Below are 12,225 nucleotides of genomic sequence, written 5' to 3'. Positions count from 1 at the left end.
ACTCCATGGACCTCTGATCATATTTCTACCTATCTATGTGACTGTGAATCAGTTTGCCCTCCTTCGTACCTGAGCTTCCAGTCCAGTCAGGGTCTGAAGCAGTTCCACTCACACCAGGTGGTCTGAATCTGAGATGCTACTAACTTTACATTTGCAGCTGTCAGGGGACTATCCAAGTTTAGTTATCACACTCTTCCCTCTACTACCCAGCCACTGTAAACACTTCTGCAAAAAGCCTAGCAAGAGTTTACCTTTTAAGGGCTCAACTGCAACAAATTTGCTTGCACTTTCTGCACAGTTCTTTGCGCAGAAGTAAAAATTTCAGCAGTGCAAGCAGTAGCAAGTTACCTTGAGACTGTAGCCGGGGTATTGTTGCGACCATCGGTCTACGACTGCTTCGCCCCACCTACCTTACTCTTCTTGCAGCTCCTCCCGCTCACCTCGGACTATTGGCTGCCATGGCGTCTGTCTGCCAACCTTTCCGGCATCCCCGGACCGGCTTTGGTGCTGCTTCCCGCCATGCTCCTCCAAGGTACCATAGGGTGCGAACGCGCACGCCGCCCTCATCTTTATTTCCTCATTGGCACTAACCTCAGGGGCGTCCCCCTGAGATGACATCATGCTGCCCGGATATTTAAGCCTACCTCTTTTGCTAGCTAATCGAGTTAGCAATGACTCGGATACTGCGGATGGGATTCGCTCTCCATGCTGAAGCTACTCTGCCACTCCAGCGTTCTCTGGAATGCTTACTGATAATGGGGTACCCGCTCCTCGGGGGCCTCTTCTATTTCTTTGAGGTGCTATCAGGAACTGGTACTCGCTCCTCCAGAGCCCATATTCCCTGAGTCGCTGCCTGCATCTACCATCTTCTCTACTTGGAAGACTTCACTAACAGAATCCATCTGTGAGTACAACTACCATCTTTTCCACAGTACTGCTTCTCTGGAACCAGGTACTCGCTCCTCGAGGGCCTGCCCTCTGTTCCAGTGCCAGACCTCTCATCTAGTGCAATCGCTGTCTGAGTATTATACCACGGAGTCTCCCTGTCTCAGAACTTCACTGTGAACTCATAACTCTGTCTCTTTCCACTACAGCACAGCCAAGCAGAGGATTCGCTGTTCCAGCATCCTGTGGGATACTTGCCTAGCCGGGCTCAACATCTACTATTCACTACTGCCATCTCTGGTGGTTTCCAAAACTGTTTAAATAAAGATTCAATCTCTGTGTGTCCAGAGTCTAGCGGACACCGTGGTCCCTCATGGGACTGCTGCCCCATGTGGGCGTGGTCAGCTGCCACAGTGTCCAAGGATCCACCCAAACACCAATAATCCTCACAGGTATTCATCAGGACTTACCCTGGTTGAATCTCCCACTGAATATATTTGTCTTAAATTACCTGCATAACTAGGACAGCATTTGTCTGACCAGGTATAGTCAGCTAAACTTGAGTCCCTCTCCCAGAATGCAACCAACTCTCCCTCTTTATACCCAGCTAAATGTCACCTGGGTAAAAAATTACCCGGGTATAAAATTTTGCAGGTTAATGGGATGGGAAATTCAAATCTTAGGGTTTATCTGGTTAATTTAAGTTACACAGACAAATCCTTTCCAGTATCGACCTCACAGTATTTAGTAATCCAAATAAAATAGCAATGATGCCAGACCAAAATTGGGAACATATTGGAAAATGTTACAAAGCTAGTAGTCTTGTGTCATGCAAAAATGTGTAGTTTTTCATTTCACAAACGAAGATAGGGTGGAGAGGGGTATTCTGTGACTCTATAACAGAACAATGATGGAACCCAAGAAGAGCGAAGGCAGGTTATTTCACCTATAGAGCTTGGGAATTTGAATTTCACTGCAATTTTGGAAACATCTGAGGAAAATGTAGTCACTCTGGCTACTTTGTTTTCTTTATATTAGAGTCAGACAGAAATTGAATCCTTAAAATGTATTTCTGCCATCACATGGAACCTTTCCTAAATTTAAAAGTACAAATTTTTCCAGATCTCGCCAGACAGACACAGAAGAGGAGAAGACAATTTCTGTTAATGAAACCCCAGGTTTCAGAACTTGGGAGTGTGTTTTCTGCTTAAATTTCCCTGCAAATGCTTGATAAAATATCGTGATGTTTCCTGGTTTTTTTTTTCCAACCATCCCAATTATCTATTTTTTTGAGTGATAAATCTAAGGTTTCTTCAAGTGTTTCTCCAACCTCTATAGGTAGAGCACAGAATGTCCAGTAATATAGTCCTCCCATGTTATAATAAGCTACCCCCTTTAGTGCTAGCGATTTCTTAATTATAAATATTTTTCCTGGGGTTGTGTATCTGGATCCCTCTTTTTGAGGACCAGCATTGTATGTGACACACTTTATTTCTTATAATGTTTATTTCATATAATTTTTCTGTTTTGCCACATTTATTTCTTTTCAAATGGATTCTTTAATTATACAGGGAGATTCACTCGAAAGAGGCCCCAAATATTCTGTTGTAACTTCCGTTAGGATGAAGCAATCTGAACCAAAAAAATATGCTACATACCGTGACATATGTGTAATCTTTTGCATTATATGTGATGCTGGAAGTGATCACCGTTTTCCGCCAGATACATTTTGACACGCGTGCGATAGCTAGCTCGGGGCGGAGTCGGCCCCGGAAGAGGAGTCGTCAGGGCGGCACCGATGCCGACTCTGCGATGACTTCTCAGACAGCGAAAGGTACGCATACTTTTTGCTGTCATTTTCACGCCGAATAACGACACCTATTATGGTGTAGTTCTTTGGTGTGATGCCAGCAGCGATCGCAGGACCGCCCCCCCGTTACCGCGGGATTCAGAGAGCCCGCCGGTGTTAGTGAATCCAGGCCTAAGTTTGCCATTAGGGCTTCCACTCTTCTTGGGTTGTATTATTGGTGTGTTTGGCCTCTTTGGACTTATTTTGGTGCTAGTGTTACTCTATAACAGAAACCAGAGCTATAGAATTTGTTCTTCAGGCTTATAGTTTTGAACTTTTTTTTTTTTTTACTTTTTCTTTACCACGTTTAAAAACTATACAACAATTTTTATTCAAGAACAATGTAAACACCATAAACAAATTACAGATGAAAACTTGCATTATCCCAGGACAAGCAGGATGCTAGTCCTCACATATGGGTGACATCGGTAATGGAGCCCTATGTACGGAAAACTTCTTTAAAAGTTTCTATGAAACTTTTGAATGGCACCGGAGTGCCTACTGAGCATGCCCAGCATGCTATGATATTCCCTGCCACAGGGGTCTCTCTTCAGTCTTCTTTTTTCCGCGAAGCGGTTAGCCTCGCGGTATAATTGGAGTCTGAGGTGAATTTTCATCTCCAAAAAATTCGGAAAATTTCGAAAAATACTAATTTCATCGCAGGGGTTTTTCCCATTAGTTACCGGCGGTAACTTTTTTCTCTCTCGAATCCCGGCTGGGATCGAGATATTTCGTTTTTTTCGCCGTCGACGGCCGTCCGGCGTTATGGCCTCCGGGTTTAAAAAGTGCCCGAATTGCAATAGAACAATGTCGATTACCGACCCGCATTTCGAATGTGTTCTTTGCCTAGGCAAGGATCACAACATTCAGACATGTCCATCTTGTGCTGAAATGACCAGTAAGGGTCGGCGACTTAGGGCCGAGAAGATGGAACAGCTTTTTTCAATTCAGCTGCTTCCAAGACCGTCCACTTCGACTCAGTCGTCTCCATCGGCTTCGGTTCGGCAGCTGCAGTTAAAGAAAAAACTTCCAGCTGCGGGGGACGCATCCACTCCATCCCCGTCGATTTCATCGAAGGCATCCACTTCAGGAAGCGACAAGCAGCCCGAGAAGCATCGCCATCGACGACGGAGGGAATCGGTGGCCGAAGACACTACCACAGGTACGGCCTCTCCGGCTAAGAAAACCCGGTCGGAAGCAGAGGCTCCAAGGCCTACTGACGGGCGATCCCCACCGATATCGGTGCCGGGTTCCGAACCTCCTCAGTGCCCTGAGGAGGAATCGGCTTCGCCAACACCGCCTCCCTCCACAGCTGCTCTGTTCTCACCAGCTGTGCGAGTGGAACTTGACTGCCTAATACGTCAAGCGGTGCAACAGGCTCTCCGAGAGGCGATTCCACCATCGATGCCGATTCCACATCCATCGATGCCCATCTCCGCACCAACGATTCCGGGGTCATCGACGATGCCGTGGGAACCGATATCGATTCCAACCCCGGTGCATTCACCAATACCGCATACGCCCCCACCGATTCCTTCTTCGGTGCCACCGATGCCCATACCGGTGCCCTCACCAGGAAGGCCGATTCCAGGACCGATTCCTCAGGAGGATGTTCCCATTCTGCACCCAGTTTTCAATAAATTGGACACACTACTGGGAATCCTGACAAAACAAGTACCACAGGATCCACTTCCAGGCCCTTCCGGGGTGCCAGGGCCCCCTAGGCCACACTCACCTATAAAGACGTCAGTTCCTTATCCAAGGCCACAGGATGAACCAGATGATTCCCATTCTGAATATTCTTCGGAGGAAGATTTATTCTCTGAACCGTCTCCAACTGAGGATCACAGAAAGTCTCCACCAGAAGACCTCTCTTTTACAAATTTTGTTAGGGAAATGGCTGATACCATTCCATTCCCTATACAAACAGAGGTGGATCAGAGACAAAAGACTTTGGAAGTCTTACAGTTTGTAGACCCTCCAAAGGAGATGTTGGCAATCCCGGTCCAAGAAGTCTTACAAGAACTTCAACACAGGATCTGGGAGCATCCAAGTTCTGTCGCACCAGTTAACAAAAGAGCTGAAGCCACGTATTTGGTACAACCAACTCCAGGATTCCAAAGAACACAACTGCCCCACCAATCAGTGGTGGTAGAATCCGCCCAAAAGAAGGCAAAGAGACAAATGTCCCATGCTTCAGTGCCGCCTGGGAAGGAAAGTAGGTTGTTAGACAACCTAGGCAGGAAAGTATTCCAGGGTTCAATGCTGGTATCAAAAATTGCATCTTACCAGCTGTACATGAACCAATACCAAAGGAACCTTTGGAAACAGGTTCAGGAACTTTCTCTTGCTCTTCCGGATCAATATCAAGAGGCATTTCAAACACTTATACATAAAGGCCTTGACTCTGGCAAACACGAAGTCAGAGCAACTTACGACTGTTTTGAAACAGCAGCAAGGTTGTCAGCATCGGCTATAGCGGCAAGACGATGGGCATGGCTAAAGGCCTCGGATCTTCGCCCAGAAGTCCAAGATCATTTGTCTGATCTACCATGCTTAGGGGATAATCTCTTCGGAGACAAGATAAAAGAAGCTGTAGCGACCCTTAAGGACCACTCGGAGACGTTAAAGCAATTGTCGTCTCAGCCTCAGGAGTCGCAGGCCTCTTCTAGAAAGTTTCCAAGAAGAGACACTCAACGGCCTTACTATCGCCAACGTAGATACTACCCCCCAGCAGGTAGACAAAGACCTAGCCGCCCAGCACAACGCCAGCAGCCTAGACAAAGACAACCGAGGGCTCAACCACCTCCACAAACGACAGCCACTTCTGGTTTCTGAACATCCCCAGAGAGCAGCAGCCACAAAAATCCGTTCCCAGAAACACCTGTAGGAGGCCGCATTCAACACTTCCTCAGCAATTGGGCCTCCATCACCACCGACCAGTGGGTGTTATCCATCACAACTCACGGTTACAGGCTGGATTTCTCAACTACCCCTATAGAGAATCCACCACTTCACTCTCACTCAATAAATCAACACTCCATAATTCTTCAAACAGAATTATCCACCCTTCTGAGAGCCAGGGCCATAGAACCAGTTCCTGGACCTCAAAAGGGCAGAGGATTCTACTCTCTATTTCCTCATTCCAAAGAAAACAGGAGGCCTTCGTCCTATCCTAGACCTCAGGAATCTCAACAAATTTCTCAAAAAAGAAAAATTCAGCATGGTATCCCTAGGCTCCATTCTACCTCTTCTTCAAAGGGGAGATTGGCTCTGCTCTCTGGATCTTCAAGATGCCTACGCTCACATCCCCATCTGTCCTCCTCATCGCCAGTACCTGCGATTTCGGGTGCTGGATCAACACTTTCAATACAGAGTGCTGCCATTCGGACTTGCATCAGCACCAAGAGTATTCACGAAATGCTTGGCTGCAGCAGTGGCACACCTACACAAATAAAAAGTGCACGTGTTCCCTTATTTAGACGATTGGCTCATCAAAAGTCAATCAAGAGAAGGAGCTGTCACTTCCCTCAAGCTCACCATCCAAGTCCTTCATTCCTTGGGGTTTCTCATCAACTATCAGAAATCCCATCTGTCACCAACTCATCTACTACACTTCATAGGTGCAGAACTAAACACTACGCTAGCGACTGCTTTTCTACCAAGAGACCGTGCTCAAACACTTGTCCTCTTAACTCACGATCTTCGCAACCGATTCAAGGTGACAGCTCACCAGTGCCTCATTCTTCTGGGGCACATGGCTTCCACGGTTCATGTAACTCCCATGGCCAGACTGACCATGCGACTTCTACAATGGACACTCAAAACACAGTGGATACAAGCCACTCAACCAATGTCCACTCCTATTTATATCACACCAGAGCTCAAAGCTGCACTTCTCTGGTGGACGCTAATGCCCAACCTGCTCAAAGGCCTACCTTTTCAGCAACCAGTTCCACAAGTGACGTTGACTACAGATGCATCCACCTTAGGGTGGGGAGCACACATTGGTCATCTAAAGACACAGGGCAAGTGGACACGACGCGAAGCCACTTTTCAGATAAACTTCCTAGAGCTTCGAGCTATACGCTATGCGCTGCATGCATTCAAAGACTGCCTATCACACAAAGCTGTTTTGATCCAAACGGACAACACAGTAGCCATGTGGTACATCAACAAACAAGGAGGGACAGGTTCTTACCTTCTTTGTCAAGAAGCAGCACAGATTTGGGACTGGGCCCTGACACATTCAATTCTTCTACGGGCCACCTACCTAGCGGGCATAAACAACACAGTGGCGGATCGCCTCAGTCGTCAGTTCCAACCACACGAATGGTCCTTGGATCCAGCAATAGTATCCAAGATCTTCCAACGCTGGGGACAACCGACGATAGATCTCTTTGCATCCCAGCTCAACTACAAAGTGAACAATTACTGCTCTCTACTCCGACAGCAGAACAACTTACCAAAGGACACATTTGCTCGCCATTGGAACTCAGGCCTGTTATACGCGTATCCTCCAATACCACTTATAACCAAAACACCAGTGAAGCTACAACAGGACAAGGGGACAATGATACTCATAGCCCCATATTGGCCTCGACAAGTATGGTTCCCCACACTGCTAGATCTCTCAGTCAGGGATCCCATTCGCCTGGGAGTAGCTCCCAATCTCATAACTCAGGAGCAGGGTCAGTTGCGACATCCCAACCTTCAATCCCTGTCCCTGACAGCATGGATGTTGAGAGCTTCCATCCGCTATATCTCAAGTACTTATAGCTGCACGTAAACCTTCCACTAGAAAGAATTATTCCTACAAATGGAAGCGGTTTACGCTGTGGTGCACTCAAAAGGACTTAGATCCTTTCACTTGCCCCACTACCTCGCTACTAGATTACCTTTACCACCTCTCAGACTCTGGTCTTAAGACATCATCTGTAAGGGTACACTTAAGTGCAATCTCAGCTTACCATAACAAGCTGGGAGATGCATCTATTTCCACACAGCCTCTCGTCAGTAAATTCATGAGAGGCCTCACTCACATTAAACCTCCACTTCATTCCCCAAGCATACAATGGGATCTGAACGTAGTACTCACTAGACTTATGCATTCTCCTTTTGAACCCATAAATACTTGTGACCTTAAATACCTTACATGGAAAACGGTATTTCTCATAGCCATTACATCTGCCAGAAGGGTCAGTGAACTACAAGCACTAGTCACATATGAGCCTTTTACAAAGTTCCTCCATGACAGGGTAGTCCTCCGGACACACCCAAAATTCCTTCCTAAGGTTGTCACGGAATTTCACTTGAACCAATCGATAGTTTTACCTACATTCTTTCCTAGGCCTCATTCTCACCAAGGAGAAAGAGCCTTACACACTTTGGACTGTAAGCGTGCGTTGTCTTTTTATTTAAACCGCACTACAGCCCACAGAAAATCCAGTCAGCTGTTTGTATCCTATGATCCAAACAAGCCAGGTAAAGCAGTGGGTAACCATACTCTGTCAAACTGGCTAGCAGATTGCATACAGTTTTGTTACGAAAAAGCAGGCCTTACTCTTCAAGGGCGAGTAAAAGCACACTCAGTCAGAGCAATGTCAACCTCAGTAGCACACCTTCGCTCTGTACCTATTCTGGACATTTGTAAAGCAGCAACATGGAGTTCCCTTCACACCTTTGCAGCTCACTACTGCTTAGACAAAGAAGGAAGACAAGATTCAGCCTATGGACAATCCGTCTTAAAGAGCTTGTTTCCAGTATAATCCCAACTCCTTCTACATCCAACCTGCTGTGATTTCGGCTGATTCATTTCAATAACAATACCTTACGGTTACTTTAGCACAAATGACTCAGCCTCTAGCTTGCTAATCACCCATATGTGAGGACTAGCATCCTGCTTGTCCTGGGATAAAGCAAAATTGCTTACCTTGTAATAGGTGTTATCCCAGGACAGCAGGATGTAGTCCTCACGAAACCCACCCGCCACCCCGCGGAGTTGGGTCCGATACGGTTTATTATTTTATTTTTGGCTAACGCTTATTGCTACAAAACAAGACTGAAGAGAGACCCCTGTGGCAGGGAATATCATAGCATGCTGGGCATGCTCAGTAGGCACTCCGGTGCCATTCAAAAGTTTCATAGAAACTTTTAAAGAAGTTTTCCGTACATAGGGCTCCATTACCGATGTCACCCATATGTGAGGACTACATCCTGCTGTCCTGGGATAACACCTATTACAAGGTAAGCAATTTTGCTTTAACAATATTAGGAAACAATTACAGCTATAGTTACCACAAAATATAGCTCAATAAGCCACACTGAGAGAGGTGAAATTTAAAAAGAAAAAAGGAAATAAGCCTAAGGAAATTGGCTTAACCCGACTGAGCTACCACAAAATACAAATCTGTCTCCTCGCATCCAGAAAAGCCCTTCCTTTGAGACTTGTTTTTCACTAGTTTACAGTGGTGGAACAAATGAATGAATGTATTTAAGATTCTTCTATTCTGCCAAAAACAAATCAGGTTTTTCTAGGCAGATTACAGCTAGCAACATGTAGAGGCCCCCTTGGGATTTCTACTAGAATCTGGTTCTAATTTAGGACCAATAGGGAAATAGAGTGGAACATACCACTTTGCTACAGCACCCCCTGAGAGATTGTGATGGTGATGGGCTCCTGACTACTCAAGTGCAGGTGGCGGCTGAGATCTGTGTGGCTTTTTGTTGGAAGTTGAAGGAAAAGCAATGTGGATTTCTGGTTTAGCACTTGAAGGGGACAGATTTATTTTTTGGTCCCCTATTTCTGTTAGGTTGGGCCTCACACCTCTGGCTATAAAGGATAGGAAGTGAGATGACACTTTTTTTGGTCCCCAGCTTAGCTGATAAGTGTACCTCAGTACTTTGGTTTGTTTTAAGGATTTTTAGTCTTTATTCAGGTTTTTTCCTGGGTCCCCTTGTTCTGCTCAGGAAGGGGAAGCACTCTGCTCTGGCTAGGAAGAGAGAAGTACAGTTTTTCCATCTCATATCTAGTGGTTGGAATGTGTTTAACACTGCCTTTTTTTTTTTTATCAAGTGTTTGGAGACTGAGTGATTAGTCTTTTGGTTTCAGAAGGAAATTTGTCATCCTTCCTGCTCAGGAGGAGATAAAGAGGAGTTTTTTCCTCTGATTATTTGGACTTTCAGCTAGAAATATCCAATTAGCATCTGAGGAGAGTCAGGGAAGTGTAGAAGATTTCAGCTGGAGAGAGAGAAGACTGAAAAGAATAGGAGTCTTTGGAAAATCATCTGTGACCTCAAGTATTTTTACTTACTGGAAGGGGAGAACCATACTCAGCTATGGGACCTCCTTGCTTCCATACCCTGGAGCCTGCAACACTGAGGGACACGTACACAGATTAAACAGAATTGGGATTTTATACCAAACATGGATGTAACAGTAAGGAAATGGCTAGTTTCATCTTATAACCATTGATGATGTCTCACAGTAAAATGTATTTGGAACACCTATCCAGTATATCCAATCTGATATTTTTTTGGCTCTCACATCCACCTAGTTTACATACTGAGAAAATATCCACTGTAAAGATTTTCCCCTTGCTTCTTGGGTCCTGGAGGTTTACTCTCCCCTCTACTCCAATCAGATTATCCTAGCTGGGGCTCTGCCAAAATTTTTTAGGTCTTAGCTCCAGGACTGAGTGTGATCTCCATAGTACAGCCTTAGAAGAGGGATAGAAACATAATACCATCAAAGACGCACACAAAACAAGAGCATAAAACAAGGCTTAACATGATGCAAGACTACAACAAACAAATCCTTCATAAAAGCAATGGCTCTCCAGAGGCCTGAAATGGGCCCGCACGTCACTGGTGAATGAGCTGTTTTAACAGACGCCTCTCTTCTTTATTGAGATCTCTTATTGAATTGAACTTGGAAGTAGTTTCAGGAGAACGTTGCTTCTCTTCTTCAAATGTTTGGCGAACTAGAGCAGAGAACTTGGGAGGTAGGGTTCACAAGTGGGACCTTGAGCAGAATCTCTTCATCTCTCTCTTCACTGCACTGTAAAGAGGAACAGATGAAAAGCTCAAGAAAATTCTCAAAATCTAATTGCTGCACACTTTAGAGTTAAGCTGTTCCTGGAGGACAAAGAACTTCTTTGTAACATTAGGCATTTCTTTGGCAGGAATTTACTAAGTAATGTAAGCATACATGCCTTGTTGAACTCACATTAACCTCTGCTACATTAAAAAAAATGCTATCTAAAGTCAGGAGAAATTAAAAATACCTATTTATAAACTGAATCTCCTATCTCGCCCCGTAATGGATCTGATAGCCCACTTCACAGTGGGTTGCACCAATTTTCACTTAGATTGGGGAAGAAAAGAGTACTGATAGCGAAAATTATGGAAAATTATTCTTCAAATACTGGATTCATTATAGGTTGTCTTCTTTCATTAAGCCAAATGAAGAATAATCCAATGGTGTAATAGCACACAAACCTTTGAAACACTGCAGAATGCCCTTTCAGGTGTGCTGAAATCTGACTTTCTCTTGCAGGCGATATTGTTGGACCTTCCATCAGTGGCTTGGAGTCACTAATTCAGATGCCTTTTGGCTGTGGTGAACAGAACATGATCAGATTTGCACCAAATATATATATTCTGGATTACCTCGCTAGCACAAATCACATAACGGAAGAAATTTCACAGAAAGCTATTTCATTCATGATAGAAGGTGGGTATTCAAGTAAATAGTTTGGGGATGTTTTCTTTTCAATTAAGTCCGACACTTATTTCTTATACAATTTTTATCAGATTACTGCCACCTCTATTTATGAAATTAGCGGAAGATGCTGTGCTTTCCTTTAATAAAACTGAACATTCAGAGTTACAGCAGGAAAAATATGAATTCTGTCCTCTGGCAGTCCCATTTTTGAAGGCAAGAAGTCACTCTATGGTCCTATTATCCTGACATATCCCATCCATATATAATTTGTGACACCCTTAGAAATATAAATTCAAAACACAAATTCCATCTTTTAAGATGACTCTCCACATTCCTATCTTAAAACAGTTTTGCTTTGTTATTGGTCCATTAGTTGGTCAGCTCTCTGCCCTTATGTTTTACCCTTTCTAGGCATTTTTTTACAGTATGTATACTTTGGAATGCCTTATGCTCTTGCTGATGTGTCACTCTGGTCTTTTTAGTCTGCGACATACGTAAAGTTCCACAATTTATATATATATACTATGGGACACGGCAAGAGGAGGTAGTGCAAGCTGACTCTGCAGATCCCATCTCGCTGGGCTGACGACTGATCCTGCCCACCAGTAAACCCATTCTCTCTGCCACTGATCTGGGCCCTAGAAGGAGGAAGTAAGAGAAGATGCTTTGGGCCATGTCCTCCTCTACTTCTCAGGGCATAACTGGTGTTTTGAACCGCATTGCAATACAGTGACCTGCATATCTCAAAGCACTAGTATGTGGCAGA

The 12,225-nt window shown here is 44.8% G+C and overlaps 1 protein-coding gene across 4 annotated transcripts in view; it reads left to right on the top strand.

Annotated features, from left to right (window-relative positions):
- Window positions 1-12,225, top strand: part of CD109 (CD109 molecule) — a 456,523-nt gene that overhangs the window by 338,993 nt on the left and 105,305 nt on the right. For all 4 annotated transcript variants that reach the window (XM_029595620.1, XM_029595619.1, XM_029595617.1 and 1 more), the window contains one exon: window positions 11,292-11,468. In XM_029595620.1, the coding sequence (XP_029451480.1) occupies window positions 11,292-11,468 (177 nt within the window). The remainder of the gene's footprint in view (window positions 1-11,291; window positions 11,469-12,225) is intronic.

Source organism: Rhinatrema bivittatum, chromosome 3 (genome assembly GCF_901001135.1).
Source record: "Rhinatrema bivittatum chromosome 3, aRhiBiv1.1, whole genome shotgun sequence".
NCBI lineage: Eukaryota > Metazoa > Chordata > Amphibia > Gymnophiona > Rhinatrematidae > Rhinatrema > Rhinatrema bivittatum.
This window is presented reverse-complemented; position numbering and strand designations above follow the sequence as displayed.